This window comes from Lichenostomus cassidix, chromosome 8, assembly GCF_008360975.1.
Source record: "Lichenostomus cassidix isolate B80296 chromosome 8, HeHo_3.0, whole genome shotgun sequence".
In the NCBI taxonomy this organism is placed as follows: Eukaryota; Metazoa; Chordata; class Aves; order Passeriformes; family Meliphagidae; genus Lichenostomus; species Lichenostomus cassidix.
The window spans coordinates 23,596,342-23,612,928 of record NC_139489.1 but is presented as its reverse complement, the minus strand read 5'-3'; the positions used below and the strand labels follow the sequence as shown (position 1 = coordinate 23,612,928).

The 16,587-nt window shown below is 47.4% G+C and overlaps 1 protein-coding gene across 8 annotated transcripts in view; it reads left to right on the top strand.

Moving 5' to 3' along the window:
* The window catches only part of PACS2 (phosphofurin acidic cluster sorting protein 2), a 73,485-nt gene that overhangs the window by 18,041 nt on the left and 38,857 nt on the right, over positions 1 to 16,587 (top strand). For all 8 annotated transcript variants that reach the window (XM_085068403.1, XM_085068408.1, XM_085068402.1 and 5 more), the window contains exons 2-3: positions 9,253 to 9,340; positions 12,576 to 12,665. In XM_085068403.1, the coding sequence (XP_084924529.1) occupies positions 9,253 to 9,340; positions 12,576 to 12,665 (178 nt within the window). The remainder of the gene's footprint in view (positions 1 to 9,252; positions 9,341 to 12,575; positions 12,666 to 16,587) is intronic.

Genomic DNA, 16,587 nt, shown 5'->3' with positions numbered 1-16,587 from the left:
TTTTTGTATGCTGGAGAGAAACCACACTTTGGGGTGCTAAATAGTTCTTCTGTATTTGAGGCACAGTGAGAATTGTGCAAAATAATTACGTTTCAAACTTGGGTCACCAATTTTGATATTTCTTTGATTGTCATACCATTCATCTCTGGAGTCAGGGGAGAAAGGAGCTGGCATTAAACATGGGGCACTTAAGGGAACAGTGCAGACCATCAGCTCTGAGAGGTGTTGGGGTGGCTGGCTGCACATGCCTGTCGAGAAAAAGGCCAGAATGGCAGGCTTGGGCAGACTTGGTGCAATGGGAATGGTATTGGGATCTGTGAAGTGTTCTCCTAGCCTGAAAGCAAGCCCGCCAGCAACATGCTTTGCATATTTGATTGCTGTGCTGTCTAATACCAAACGTACCATCAAAGTTCACAATGTTTTTCACTGCTGCTAGCTGCTCTGCCTTTACTTTTACAGGACACTGAGTTCTCAGTAATAAAGCAAACAGCATTTTGGGGTCTAAATTATGCCTGTGTGGTTCTCCCAGCTTGTGTATGTTGGGCCACAAGGCATACCTCACAAACAAAACCCTCTTCACTGGTATCACTTCACTGCATCGCTTGATGCAGCTGGTTTAAATCAAGGTTACAGAAAGTGGTTAGGAATGGGCCACCTGCCCTGGCTTTGCTGCTGCATTGGGTCCAGATGGGTCAGCAAGGGAAAAGCAAGTTCAAAACCATAAAACCCACCCCCAAAATTAATTTAAAAAAAACCCAACCTCCCACAACAGCTTTCAAACAGTCTGGTTTTTTGGAATGGTGTAATGGGGTTGCCTGCCAAGGAAGCACCAAGTCTTAAGAATTACATGCCATCAGGATCTTGGCTTTGAGTGGGAGGGCCATGTGCCTGATTTGCTAGTGAACTAGGAATTGTTCTTGGATGGCTGAGTGAGAAGTAATTTGATGTGACCCATGGTGTGAGCCAGTCTGGTCTCTGGGGTGACAGGCTGTTCGGCTTGCTTCTGTGTCAGGTGATGTCGTGGGAGCTATTCGAAGTGAAGAGAAATAAGGCAGAGAGATGGCACTCTGTTCATGCCCTGAGAGCAAGTTCAGCTTTGGGTACACCAAGAAGCCATCTGTTTTTCCTTGACTGCTTTCCTAGCTGGAGGCTTCCTAGTCCTGATTTCTTATGCTGAAGAGATCACAGTGACAGGTAACCCGAGCAGAACTGAGCCTTCCTTACAAGCTCTTCGGACTTGGGCCTGAAGTCCAGGCTCTTCTTGGCATAGTTTTTTCCTCTTGATGGCTGATTTGCAGACAAAGGGGAAGATCAGAATATTTGAGACGGAGTCCTTATCTTCTAAAGATTTGCTGGCCTTGGGGACAGTGTGCTGTGGCTGGGACTGTGCTGTCTCCGCTGGGTACCAGGTGGGGAACAGGAGTGTGCAGAGCACAGTGGGCTGTTTCTGCAGGCTGTTCAACAATGGGAACAAAAAGCTGAATAGCACCAGGCATTTTGAAAGTAGTTGAGTGCGAGAGTACTTGCAGACCTGTGCTTTCTGCTATGGAAAGGAAAATACTAAATACTAAACCACACTGACTGGTGCAGGACTTCCTGTGAATCTGCCTGCACTCCATCCCCTCGCTGGGCTGGGGAGGGGAGCTGCTGGGGCAGTGGTTGTTTGTAGAACAGCATTCTTGATGCAGTAGTAAAGGAAGATTTGCCATCAGACTGCTCCGGAGGGAGTGAGCAGGAACAAGCAGTCTGTCGGAGGAGCAGGTCTCATTTGTTGCAGGGATGCGGAGAAGTTGGTGACGTGTGGGCTGTGACAGCCCCAGTTGCTGTGGAGATGTTACAGCTCCCAACCTGCTGCTGCTGCTGTGGTTGGGGATGCTGTGCTCAGGATTGAGGTGTGGATGCGGTAGAGGAGATGACAGGGAAGAGAGTGAGGGTTATCCGGGCACGGCCTTGCTGGAGAAAACATGTGCCCTGAGGCACTTTCTTTAACCCTTTCATCCTGCTGATGGTGCCTGTAACAGAGCTGGCTGCCACAGGGAGCATTTCCTTGGGTGTGTGCTGGAAGGCTGGGCGCTGGCTTTGTTCTTGCAGCCAGCTGCAGCACTGTCAGCTTGGAAGGGGGATGCTGCTACAAACCAGGGCAGATGTGCTGCCCCATGCCTTGAGGCAAATTGGGCATAGCAGGAAGCCTTTAGCTCTGATGGCCCTTCTCCTCTGCTGGCTACTTCATGCAGCTCCTGCTAGTCCTGGAGGACTCAGGGGCAGATGGGAAAGGCTCCTAGCAGGCAGGGAGTATTCCTGAAGCATGCCTGGAATAGCCAATCCTGATGATCAGCCTGCTGTGTGACAGGCACTACTGTCTGGGGCAGGGGGCCAGCCAGAAGGCAGGTTGCATAAGGAAGGCATACAAGGGTGAGCCAGGGAGTGGAGGGCTGCTGGATTTGTTCCAGCTGTGAAGGTCTCTCCTCTCCATCCCCCGCCCCCTGATTTGTTTTTTTGCATTCTTCCTCCCAGTCTCCTTTTGGTTTAGGGCGTGATTCATTTGCTCATTTGTGTATGTTTCTTTGCCAATGTGTGAGGCGTGTGGTGGGAGCTGCCCTCCACCCTGGCTGGCTCACGTAAACTTAGTGGGTTGTGCCTTTGCTTTGTTGCTGACTAGCTGAGAAATGAAGCCCTAGCTACAGAAATGTAAAAGTGGTGTTTTACCTGCAACCATTAGGTGTTCAAATGGGAGACCGGCATTTCAGTGCTGCTGCGAGGCTTTCTGGGCTCTACTGCAATCCATGGGTGTGTCCCGCAAGCTGGTTAGACCCACATCTACCACCAGGCTTTGGTCAGATGGATGTGGCTATGCCTGGTCTGCCTCCATCTTGTTCCTTGGTAGTGCCTCTGGCTGCTCCAGCTACTACTAAATTAATATAACAAATATCAAATGTGTTTGTGTCATCAGTGATGTAGAAGATGCAATCCTGATGTCTGTCAAAGGAGTCTTAATCATGAATCAGCTTTTCATTATTTTCTGACTTTATTCTTTAACACTAGTAAAGCACCTTCCTACTGCCTCAAAACTTTGAAAACATTGCTCAAACCTAATTCACCAGTAGCATAAGCACTTTCACTGATTCTCACTTTGGTATCAGGATGCTGTGCAGTCATGTTGTTCTGGATGCTGGGTTTGGAAGAGGCAAGCCAGGAGAGGTGTATTTACCTATATTTGTGCCTCTGCTTGGCTTTGCAGGCAGCATGGTGTGAACACAGAGGTGAAGTTGCCTGACTCCTTTATACTCCATAGCTTGTCTGAGAAACAGACGTAATCCCTGCTTTGTCAGTGGTTGGGTTTTTTTCCTCCTTTAAGCCACCCTATAAAGGGATTTGAAGTCATCAAATTGAAGAGTAAGAAACCAATATATAACAATGTGTGCAGGAGCTGACATATGACTGAGGCCAACAGGTATGTGAAGAGCTACCCCTGCTCTTGCTGAGATGATTTCTTAAAGGGAGAGAAAGCTGCTGTTCTTTCTGTGAGTAGCACAGTTCAGAGCATGTTACCTGGAGGTGAGCAGTTGGTGTCAGACAGGCTGATATCCTGCAGGTGTGATGGAATACATCACCTCTTGGCCAGGTAGTCAGAACATGGTGTTTGGCACAACTGCCACAAGAAATCTTGCTTGGCTACCTGAGGAGTGTGTGGAGCTGTGGATTAGCTTTAACACCTGTGCATTTCACCAGCATCTCTGTGTCTCAGTAGTGCCCTTTCCTTCCCAGATTACCGAAGCACTAAGAAATGAGAAGTGCCAATGGAATGTGTAAACTCTGCTCTGTGAGTCAGGGTTATTTGTCTTGTGGGGATCCTGATCCCTTTGTGCCCTTAGTGAGTCCCCTAGAGCCAGCCAGCAATTTCTTCACCTACTGAAGGAAGACATCTCAGCAATTTCCAATTGATATGTTGGATTAGAGTATCTAAGCTCAGATGTGCTATACTATTTGGTCATAGTAACTTCAAGTAGCAAATGTGCCCATGCTGAGTTCTAGGATCTTGTAGAAATTATGCAGATCTGCAAAATTTTAGCACGCCCACCCCCTTTTACTTGCTCTGTTTGGAGTGGGCATATTTGTAATATGTCTGAAGTGAGCAGGACAGTATTTCAGCTATAAAAGGACAGTGTTTGGCTGCACATGTGTGTCCTTGTGAGGTCCTAGGTAGAGCCTGTTGTATAAAAAATAAGCTGCTGTCCTCTTACGTGGCTGCACAAGACCTGCTTGCTCCAGCATTTCTATGGATCTTAGTCTCCAGAATCTTAAGAGCTTAATTCTCTGTATTAATGCTGGGAGGAGGATTTCAAGACCCTTGAGAACAAGAACAATTAAAATATTAGCTTTACAATTGTATCCTGACTGCTTAAACGTTACTCAAATATATCTGTAGCCAGAATAGCTGACGAAAGGTTACCTTAGTGGGAAGTGTGAATGAAGGACTATTAGGTTTCTTTGCAGGTTACTCAGGTTGTGTTTCTGGCATGACAGAAACTGGGGTGCTTGACCTCTGCCTCCTTTTTTTATTTCACCTTGTCTTGGAGCTTCTCTGATAATGCAACCAAGGTGGATCGCTTTGAGGGAGTTGTCTCATTAAGCTTTGGAGAGCGAGGAAGCATCTTCCTGAGGCTCCTACCGCTGCTGCCCTTGCCCAGAGGCCCATATCTGATGTATCAGTGGCATCAGAGGACAGCATTTCTGCCCTGCTTTCTCCCCAGGCTAACTCCTAGGCCAATAGAGAGCCCTGCCTTGGGCATGGAAGTGCAGCCACAAGTTCATCTGTGTGCTGTTCTTTTCTTCCTGAGCAGCTGTAAGAAGCTGCTGGTGCAGTCGGCTCTTGATGCGCTGCAGCCATTCATACCTTCCTGAAGCAGCTGTCTCCCAAAAATGCTTTGCAGGGCTCTTGGCTCCGGCCTCTCCTGCATAGATACCCCTGTAGCTATGTGCAGAATGGCTCTGTTTGTCTGGGCAAGCATGTGTAGGTGGGTGTCTCCCTCCACTCCTCCTTCGAGAGGCTTGAGATTTATTTTGGGACTGATGTGGGTGTAAAGTGTCAGATCGGAGCAAAGCACTCAACGTGGACACTGAAAGCACCGAGGTAGGAGGCTGCTTGCTGTCCTGAAATGCTGAGATAACTTGGATGAGGTGAAGCTGTCCAGTGGCCAAATGGAAACTGATTCCTTTCTTACAGCCATTGGCTGATTGAGGTTTTCAGACCTTGGAGGAGAGTGCTCCTGGCATGAAACACTTTCTCTAGGAACAGTTCTTCACAGCTTTTAACCTGGACGAAGGGTATCTGTGTACTACAGTCTTCCCACCCCAGCTCCCCTCTTGGACTTGGAGTCCCCTATAACTGTGGACGCATCCTGTTATTATTCTCTACTTCTATGGGCTTTAATTAAAATGCAGGTCTTTAATTTTTAATTTTTCCTTCCTGTTGATTCGACTGTCTCTGTGTGAACGAGGTCTCGGTGCAATTACTGTGCTCCCTGTGGAGAAACAGACATTTAATTCAGCAGTGCAGACTGTTACTTGGAGGGCGTTTATTTTCCTGATCTTTCTACTCAGAGGGATGCAAAAGCAAAATATCCAGTGAGTAAAGAATGCGACACTTATTTGGTTGTTCTGGACACGTTTGCTGCGTCTCAGTTACCAGAATGTTACGTTCTTTGCAGAGAGCTGCCTCCTTAAGCAAAGGGCTTGTGATGAAGCTACTCTGCACAACTTGCATTAGCAGGGCGAGTTCAAACCGTTGGGTCAGGTCCAGATGTCCTCTTTAAAACCGTGTTCTTGCAGCAGTGATGTAAAAAGATGGAGTTTTATTGTAGCATTAAGCTGCCTCATGATTTGTTAACCTGACAACAGGATCAGGAAAGTACCTTGTGCCTGCTTGCTGTGGGGGCACATGAGTAACCAGAGGGGATACAAGCTCCTGCTGCTGTTTGGGACCCAGCTGTGCTCCTAGCAGGGACATCTACTATGAACCTTCAGTAAAGGGTGGAAATATTGGCTCTCAGATTTTCCTTCTCCTTACTTAAGAAGTCTGCTTCAGCTAAGTGCTTTTGCTATCTTAATTCCCCTTGTGCAACTGTTGGTTACTACTGAAACAAGCATTCAAAGACAGGGTTTCTCTCTGTACCTCTTGTATTGCAGTCCCAGGGTTTCAAAATACTTCAGGCTCTTTCAGCTCCAGACTTGAGGCTTCCTCTGTTCCCCTTATGTGTGCATGCTAGGTTATTTTCTCTGTGTTCGTAGAGGTTGTATCCATATGTATTAGAATCTTCTATATCTGTATGTATTAGAATCTTCCAAATGTAGCCTTGGTTTTTTTTTTTTCCATATATATCCAGATCCCCCCATGTCTATTCTGTTTCACTTACCAGTGTTTAACCTCACCAGGCTTGTTGATAGAAGTGGTTTGTGAGACCAGTCCCTGTTCTGACCCCTGAGACTTGATGGAAGTCCAGTAAAACCTTGGCAAGAGATAAGTGCAGGGTAGGAGGTGCTGCTGTTATCAGAGGCAGTTAAGGCACACAAATCCTTGCTGTACCTGTGTGCATGAGTAGTTCAGGATCCTCATGCTGGTGACAGGGACACACTTGGCATACTCCTTTTCATGATGATTTGAGTTAGGTATGGCCCCTTTCTGCCACATATTCTGAAGACTGCTTTGATTTGTAAGCTGCAAACTTATACTGAAACAGTGTGTTGTGGGTAAGAGTGATTTGATGGGATTTAAGCTGATTTTGATCTATCCCCCACACACTCCACCCCCCCCACTGATGGAGAGGATAAACATTTCATTGTTTTTTTGTGTGAAGTGCCTTTTAGTACCAGCAGCCCAGCAATGGGGGATAAAGAAAGCAGATGTGTCCCATGTCTGTTTTAACTGCTTTTGTTTTTCTGATCACTGTAAAGGAGGCTTTTAATTTTTTTTAATTTTTTTTCCCCAAGAAGCAAGTGCTCCACAGGGTTTGATCAAAGCTCATAAATGATGAATTGAAGGAATGCCCAGCGGAGAACAGAATGCCCTCCTTGTGCTCTACTGTGTGTGCTGAGAACACCATTGTTTCTTCCTGTACCTTTTCCATCCTCGAGCTCGGGGCTGGAGAGAAAAGGTCTTTGTTCCTTGCCTGTCAGCTGAGACAATGCCAGTGTGTTGTCCTACCTCTGCTCTCAGCACCTGACTGGCCAGAGCTCTGTGGGTTTTGGCAAGCTGAGCACAATTGTCCTCCAGCTACAGCGTTACAAAGAAAACAAACTGCTTCACAGCCTCCTTCCTCCAGATCCTGGCCCGGCTGCTTCACGGCAGCAGCCACGTGTGTCTGTGCTTGCTGTTTAATTCAGGATGCAGAGGAAAAGCCAACACCCTCTCCTGTGCTCCAGGTTGAGGGATGCAGCTTCACCTGACTCCCAGTGCACATGGCTGCTGCTGGTGTGACAGAGGGGGACAGAGGCCCATGCAGGCCTGGTTTTATCACTTTCTTTGTGATTTCTGCAGCATTTCTGGCTGGGCTGTCTCGTGATGCAAAGATCTGCAATGGGGACAGCTTGTAGTTCTCTCTTTATCTTGATTTTTAGGGGTTTTAGCGGGAACAAGTGCTTTGCAAATGAGCAGGGAGAACACATGGCATGGGCTGGGGTGAGGAAGAGGCTGGCAAGGACATGTTTGGAGAGGTGCTGGAGTGCAGACCATAAGAACTCAGACTGACCTCTTCCCTGTTGCTGGCCCTGTGTGAGAGACCAGAGTTCAGTCAGAACCACTGGTGTTTCAGGATGAGGCAGGAAGTAGTTGCTTCAAAATCTACCACCACTCCGGTTGGGAAGAGTGTTTAGCTGCATCTCTCCTGCTGTTTTGCACCCAGGCTGATCCTGTCTGCCTTCAGGTATTGCAGCAAAGCAGTGTTTCAGCTTTCCACCACGGTGGAGAAGGTGGTGGAGGTTCAGGTCACCCTTGCAGTGCTGAATTTTTGGGCAGCTGGCACCAGTGTGAAGTACTGTAGTTCATGTGCAGGCTTCAATCAGTGGCACTTGTGCCAGTGCTGCTTGGGCATGCACCAAAACCTAGAATCAGCTCCTCTTTCCTTCCCATCTACTGCTGGACTTCACCCCTTCATGAGCAGCCCTGATGTTATGCTTGATCTGGGAGAAAGAGCTCAGCAGTGGGTTTGAGAAGAGCAGTGCTGATGTCTGCTAACATTCCGTGTCAGAGGCCAGAGATGCCCGTGCCATGGAGTAAGGACCTGACACAAAGGCAATGCTGGCTCCTGGCCAGTGTGACAGATGATGTCTAGTCACTAGAGCCCGCCCAACAACTTTCTCTGGCCTCTGCTATCCTCAAACTCAACCGTCTTGGCTTCAGGTTTATCTTTCCCTGAGGTTAGTTTATGGGTAAGACTTCTGAATTCCCCCAGCTGGTGGTAACTTCTGTGAAACTGTGACAGTGCTGATACCATGGTCCCGTTACTTCAGAGCCTTAACTCAGTAACAGAGTCTGAATTTCATCTGCTCCCAAGCTCCCTGTGCTGGAAGGCAGAAGTGCAAACAGCTTTAACCAGAACAATGTAGTATTGCCTGGGTGAAGAATGTGATTTACTTGCATATGTGTGGCATGTGAACACGAGGGCCAGAGGGCACCACTTGAGTCCTCTCCTTCTTTCTTTTTCCTTTTTTCCCCCCCATTTCCCATTAGAGATGCCTGAGCTACTTGCTAGCACTTTTGTTTGGGGGTGAGGAGAAGAATGTGTGGGTTGACAAGATGAGGTGGGAGCAAGATCTTTGAGAGCCAGGAGTCTGAAACTAAAAAAGCCAACAATCTGGGAAAGCCTTGTAGACAAGTTTAAAATTAGATTGACCCTATGCTTTCACATTGCTGGAATTTAATTCCTCTGACCCTGAAGCTTCTGACTCGGAGCAATGGTTCCCAGGCTGTGGTCAGTGGAGGCCACTGCTGTGTGGAGCTCTCATGTTGCCATGGGTCTGTATCAGAGACCGATACAGATACTGTCCACCTCCTTGTATTTATGAAAAGTTGGAGAAATTCAGTCTGAGAAGCCAGAGAAGCCTCATATTTCTGCTGTCTTTGTCTGTTTCAGCATGTGGCTTGTGTCTGGAGCCTGTTCACACTCAAACTGGGATACTGCTGTGTGTAAAAGCTGTTCAGAACTTTTTCTTTTCCAGGCGTGATTGTAACTGTTTCTCTTCTGTTCCTGTTTGCAGGTTGTGCAGCTTGACATTAAAGAAACTGGTAGTCTTAAAGGAATTGGATAAGGAGCTTATTTCTGGGGTCATTGCTGTCAAAATGCAGGTAATTGCTGCTCAGTTCTAAGAATTGTGTTGTTTGACTAAAAATGCTGGCAGGTGCCCAAACTGAGCTTTACCTCCACATAAGGGTCTGTTGCATCCACAGATTTCTTCCCAAGTCCATCAGGGCATTCTGGATCTATGCAGAGTCTATTCTGACCCTTCCCCCATGTTCTTACCTCATTTCACTGTTGTAAACAAAGAATATTGTTCACTGATGGCTCAGCATGAGCTTATCGGCATGTAGAAATGCTCTTTACAGATTATATGTCACCTTTTCTTCCTGAGCTGGCACTAAATCCAAGCCTGGCTCTCTATTTAACACTTTGGGGCTGAACATCTTGCTAACTAGGTCCTGGTTCGGGGGGGATCTGGAGCCTGGGCCTTACTCTGCTGGTGGGCAGCTTTGCTATTGAGTCTGTAGCCAAACTTGTCCGTGAATTTGTAGAGTGCCTGTGCAGACTAATTGCTTTTCCTAAAATACCGTTGTCATCCTAGGTAAATAACCCACTTTACAGCAGATGTTTGTGCCATTTAATTAGGTGCCTCCATGTAGGTCACACTGCCTGGAGGCGGGCTGGGAAGGAAGGGGACTCGGTTCCACAGTGCGTCACAGCATCAGTTGGGCTCATGTGCTCCCTTCACTGCAAATGCTAAAGTGCTCAACGAGTAAAAGCCTAGCAGACCTATAAGTAGAACATTAACTGTGCTGAAAAGCTGCTGCTTTTCAAATGAAGAACTAGGCAAACCCCTGCAGAGAGCTGGCTGTGTCAAAACACACCAAGTCTGGTTTGGAAGGTGAAATCAGGAAGGGTCTGTGGTAGAAAACCACATAGCTGAGGATTTAATTGGTATCTCTCATCTTTGAATCATCCAGCTGAGGTTAAAATCTGTCCCTCTGTGTTGGAGGGGGTTCATGCACCCACAGCAGGGAGCAGAAAGGCAGGGAATTGCTTCACACACCTGGATTTATGGGAACCTCAGAAGAAGCACTGCTGTGGGTTTCCAGGCTGTCAGATACTGCTTATCAAGGCTGAAAGCTTTCCATATGTTTGTATTCCTAGATGATTAATGCATCACTGCAAGGACCTGAGGCTTGTCAGTGAATGATCTATGCCCAGAGAGCACCAGACTTGGATTGAAGAATTCAGTAGCTTCTATGAGAGCAAAACCGTTTTTCCTGTCCAGATTACTGCTGGCTGCTTACACTTTCTATAGGTGAAAGCTTGCCCCAGACGTGCAAATCCAAAGGGAGTTTTGACCTGTGGAGTTTCATGTCCCGTTTTGGGTATGTGTTGTGATCTGCCTTGCTGCAGTAATTCAGACACTGGAACCTGAGCAGTCCTCTCCACACCAGGGCTGATCCCTGAGGAACTGGAAGGCAGAAGGACTTGCCTTGTTTGGGACATGCATCTGCCAAGTCCCAAGCTGCAGCTTGTATCACCAGGCTATCCTTATTTTGTCCTGTCCAGTTGACCTAGAGGTGACAGTGGCTGGAATAACTGTTATGCCAGAGTGTCTCACCTTGGGTGTCCCTTGTGCTGGCTCTGCACCCATATTTCTTTGGGATGTGCTGTTTAACGGTGGGTCAGTAGCACTGCAGCTGTCAGACACAGCGGGGTTCAAAGCCCTGCTATTAAAAGTCCATTTATAGCTTGCAGGTATAAATGCAGCTTGCTTGACAAGCTCTTTCAGGGATGGTTCATTTGCCAGAACTCAGGTTTCTGACATGGCTATTGTTTAAGGTTGGTGGTACTGGATCATCAAATATGTGATCTCTGTCAAACGACTGTCTTTGTGTGGGGAATTGCACGAGAGGTGTCAAACACCAGAATCCTTCCAGAGGGGATGACTGAATTCAGACCTAATGAGAGCATCTTACCTGCATTTCCCGTGTCTCCTTGCAGCCTCGTGAGCAGCGATGTTCAAAGAGTTGTCAGCTGTATTTCCCGAGCCGTTGCTCTGTTTATCTGCTGCAGTCTTTTAAAAGCAACTATATTTGGTCTTTCATTAGATTTTGGTTGCATAACCAGCAAAGCAAGATTGCTGCTATTAGGAGCTTTGCACAAATGGAGCAGCTGCTGCTGTTGCCAGCGGCCAGGCTGGCTGTGCTTCAGTTGCACTTGTGCTGCTTGTCCTGGGGGCAGCCCTTGGGTGCCTGGCTCTGCTCTGTTGTCTGATCTGCTGGAGCTCAGGCACCTCGGTGTTTCCAGAGAGGAGCTGGTGCTGTGCAGGAGCTGAGGCACTGCTGCAGATCACAGCATTTGCTCTGGCTGCCTGAGCCATGTGTTTGGGGAGGAGGGGATGTAAACGAGGCTCTGCTGCTGTCTCATCTCATGATGCTCTTTGAGGCTGATAGGAGCAGACCACATTTCCCTTTGGAAGTTGCTTGGAGGTGTTTACCCCCCCAGTCTGTCTCTGATTTCCCAGATGCTGCTTTTTCGAGAGCTACAGTTCTGTGCTTCTGGGAGATCAGCCCGTCTGGACAAAGCCGATCTGCAGCCTCAGCAGAACATTGAGCCAGAGACCTCTGAAACTTGCCACAGTGTTTGAACAATGCAGAAGGGTTTTCTAGGCAGCAGTCTGTCATGTTTTCCTGCTATTTTTCTTCAAACATTCCCTGAAATGAAATGCTCACACAGTAAATAGCCTGGTAACTCTGTTAGCATAAGGCAGCCCACACACAGGGTTGATTTGGAGTTGCCCTCCAGACTCCATTAAATCTCCAGACTCCACTGAGATGCTTAGTGAATTTTTTCTTTAATATCCCCAGCTACTGGCAATTGTTTAAACAGGTTGAAGTCTCTGTTTTCCCCGGGGAGGGGTGTGTGCACAAAAAGAAAAGCCCGGTCTGTCATGGCTAACGCCAGAGATTTAAGCATGATGCTGCAGCTTCCAGACCCAGGAGATGAAGAGCCTTGTACCTATTGGCTGAAGTGAAAATACGAGACTTCAACTCCAGGGGTGGGGGTTGACTCACAGCTTTTCAATGCTAGGGTTTGGCAGAACAAAAGCTTCATTGTTGCAGTTAGGGACAGTAAATATGCCCAAATCTTTATTAGTCAAATATCTCCCTTTCATCTCATTAATATTTCACAGAAGTACAAGGTCAGACCCATCCGTTCACTTCTCTGTGGTAGTCCCTGACAACGTTTCCTGGTTTGCAGTAAATAGGGCTGCGATGGGATGTGAGGGCTGGCTTCTGGGGAATTCACCCGCTGGACTTTGTTTTAATGCAGGGCTCCAAGCGCATCCTGCGGTCTCACGAGATTGTATTGCCCCCGAGTGGACATGTGGAGACGGAGCTGGAGCTGACCTTCTCGCTGCAGGTAGGCTGGGACGTGTGTGCTTGCTGGACTTGCTGCTTTGCAGGCAGCAGGGATGCATGGTGGCTCTGAGATGAAGGTTCTCTGCCTGTCCTCGAGTGCAACAACACAGCTTGTCTAAATTGCACTTGTCTGAATTGCCTCTCAGCACTGAGGGTCTGGAGCAGGGTGCTGGTTCACAATGTTCCTTCTTGTGCATCCTGGAACATGAAGACTTTGCAGTCTGTCCCCGTCAAGTTATGGCTGTGGCAAGAGCAGACGCAGAGCAAGTTGGCTCTTTTTTGCCTTTTGTTGCCTTCTTTCTGAATAGGCAGTGGAGGATGGCAGCCATGGGGGTGGTGTGGAGTGTCAGGCTGACAGAAGGCAGTAGTAGGAATGAGTCAGGTGAGCCTCTGATTTGGAGTTGCTGAGGGAGGCACCATTTGGGGAAGCAGGAGCAGTGTGCTTATAGTTACTCCTGGCTATAGAGTCACGGGAATAGCTGTGAATTGGAACAACTGCTTTTTTTTTTTTTTTTTGGTTCCTCTTTTCTTCAAACCTGCTGCCCTTGTGTTACCTCCTGAGCAGGGAAATAAGGTAAATAGGGGCAGCTGAAAGTGAGAGAGAGGATCCTGCATGCATAGAGCAGAGCCAGACAGACACTCAGAAGCTTTCATATCTGGATTATCTTTGTTTTGTGACTGTTGGTTAGATCTGGACTTCAGGACTTTGATCTGGTAAGGAGAAAGGCTTAAGTGATGATATGAGAGTGTTTGTTACTCAGACCTATGCAGAAGCTGAAGCAGGTAAGATTTCATTGCAGATGGATGATAACCCTGCAGCTACTCAAGCAGATAAATAGATAGCTGATGCTTTTGCTTCAGTCCTAATGCAGCATTGCATCCCCTCTTTTGAGAACAGAAATAACCAAGCTGCATGCCAGGAATATGTACACCTGGACGCTGCGGCTGCAGCTTTCCCTTGGTTGGGAGCAGAGCTGTAACCAAGCTTCCTGGACAGGTCTCCTCTGCCAGTCCTGTGTCAGCAAGGAGCAAATCTGCAGATCTTTTTGAAATTATTTGGGAATATGGTGGAATTTTTTTTTTTCTGGGGCTCAGAAAAAATTTGATGCTCTGAGCATCAAAAGTTTCATTGCTCAGAGCAATGCTGCAGCAGGGTGCAGAGCGCTGCCTTTAACTCTTTTCCCCTGACGGAGCTGGGAATTGAGCCAGAGCAGGGGAGAGGAGTGTGCATGACACTGAGCCTTCAGCAGAGGTGAGTGAGCTTAAAGCAGAGATGTGCTGCTGGTCTCTGACTGCGGGGAGGATTGGTGGTCTTGGATGCAGTAAGGCCTAGGAACCATTCTTGTAACATCACAGCAGAATTTTTATGGCAACTTTTACTGCTACTTAATTGGACAATGGCTGAAAGCTCCTTCTAGCTAACAACTGTAGTTAAATTCAGATGCAGTCTGAATTTAGTGCCTGGGATATATTTGAGAGTGGTGATGGGCCACAAAGTAAAAGCATGTGGGTGTCACAGAAGAAGGCTTTGTTGTCTTGCAGCAGTTAGTGCCTGCATATTCCAGTGCCAGCTCTTGACACCCTATGCCTTGCTCTGGGCTACTGCCTGGGTTTGCAGCCCCTTTTGTCTTCACAGTCATTACCTGCTCAGCTCCTTCTCCTAGGTGACATTCTTGTCCTCTGAGTGTTTCTGTGTCAGAGCTGAGCTAGAGGTGCTGTACTGGCTGGTATAACAGCAAGCAGCCCCTCGTGTCTGGCAGGCCTCTGCTCAAACTGCAGGGAGGAGTTTCCTGCTGCTCTGTTACGCAGCTGAGTAAGACTGGAGTTAGTGGTGTGTCCTGTCCTGCTTCCCCTCCTAGCTAGGGCTGGACCAGCAGCAGCCTTTCTGGCAGGTGAGCTACCATCACCTTTACTGCTGGAATGTCTCCTTCTCCTAAGTCACAATTCTGTGGGTTTCACAGAATCAAGGGAAATTCCCCACATATTCCAAGCACAACATCGCAGCTCTCTGGCATTAATTAAGAGCTCTGCACTTAATTCCTCTCTTTAATAAACCTTTCCAGATGGGAGAGATTACATCACTAGGGCTTCAGAAAAAGTCTTGCCCTGACTCTCGCTGTTCTGGTGTTTTCTCACCTCTCAGAGGTGCCTTGAGATGTTTGGTGCTCCCTCTAAAAGTTTTCAAATGTTTTGAGTCAAACTGTTTTCCTCTCCAATCTCTGTCATTGCTGACGATTACTGAAAAGTTTGGGTTGCAGAAATTCTGTAGAGTTGATAAGTCATGGCTGGTGTTAAAAAAGAGGGACTGTGCTATGCAAGTGGCTCATCTTTTCTTTTGAAGGGCCATGTTTTTAATAGAGGAGCTGAGTGTCCTGAGTCTCTCTGTAGCCTTCTTTTACCGCCTCTGTGAATGCTCATCAGAGGTTGCCAGGCAGTACACCTTAGAAAAACAGAAACTTGCACATGTGTGGACTTGAGCTGTTCAGTTTAGTCCTTGAAAACAGAACACATTCAAATTGAGCTGGCCTGGGACCAAACGTGACTTGGGACTTCAGTTCTAGGTTTGTGCTTAAGCAGCCTTGATGTGGCCACATGCTTTGAGCTGAGAGCAAGGAGTCCCTCTTCCCTGCTGCCCTTCCAACATGTGGAACGGCTCTGGAAGCGAGGAAATGGTAAATTTGAATGTGAAAGGTGCCTCTGGCTTTTTGAGCCCCTTCTATCTGTTCTCTCTAATAACTTTCTTCCATCCTTCTTTAGGGATGTTGCACACCTGTAGAGTCACAGTCTCTGTGTTTTGAGGTTGTCTTTTCGTTGTGTGGATTGTTGTTCCTCTCTGCAGCACCTCTTCCTTGGGCAATGAGCAGTAGATTTTGCCCTTGCAGACCAATCAGCTAATTAGTATTCTTGTTTGTGTGACCACTGCTCCCAGCTCCCTGCAGAGCAGTCAGGCTTGCTCTGGACTGCAAATTAATATCTCAGGGGTTTCTGGTGGTGTTTGGAATTTGTATTTATCAAGTGTTTTGATGGGCAGGAAGTTAATTTTCATAATGTCCCAAGGAAAAAAACGAAGTAGTTCTTGCCTGCCAGAGAAGCATTCTTCAATTGGGAATGTCCTCTTTGAGATCCTTGCAATCAGGTTCTCCTATCTGCAGGTTATTTGGTACTATGTATGTTGTATATTTGGAGCATGTGTCCCAGTCTCCTCTCCTGTTGGGATGAGACTTGTCAGGTGGCTGCTTCATCTTTTCTTGAAGACTTTTCTTCCTTTTCATGGCCTCTCCATTACAGTTATAGTTAGCACTGCTCTTTCCCTAATAGTCTCTGCTTGACTTCACAGCCTTGTGTTCCTGAGGATTTTTTTGGGGGGAGATGTATAAACAAATGTATTTTCTTATAGGGAACATGTCTTGGGAGGATTTATTTATGTCTTTGCAACATAACCTGGGAGTAGGACAGGTTTTTTTCTTGACTTAATTACTTAAAATACAGCCACTTGAGAAGTGTCCTTGTGCTGGAGGGAAGGCAGTGTCCTGCCAAGAGTGTGGGGTCTGGGGTCTGTGTCTGTCCCTGCCCACTGTTTGTGCAGGTCAGCCCATGCCCCGGGTGGCACCTCAGGCTTCAGTTCTGGGCAGCTTCTGTTTGGCTGTTGGGGAAAGTGTCTCCTGGAGGCTGCTCATTTCCTTGGAACTAGCTTTTCCCAAACTGAACAGCTCCTCTGTGTCACTGGATTGTGTTTTTGGAGTGCTTGTCTGTTTGGGCAGAGCTGAAGTCTTCTGTGGGATAATGAAGGATTGCTCACTGAGTGTGAGTGAGCTGTAGGCACTTAGAAAAGCCCTGGGGTTATTCCTTAGGAATGGTGGTTATCCATGAAGCTTGGGAGATACTGCCAGGAAACAAAACAAACTTTTCCATTGTGTTTCCCA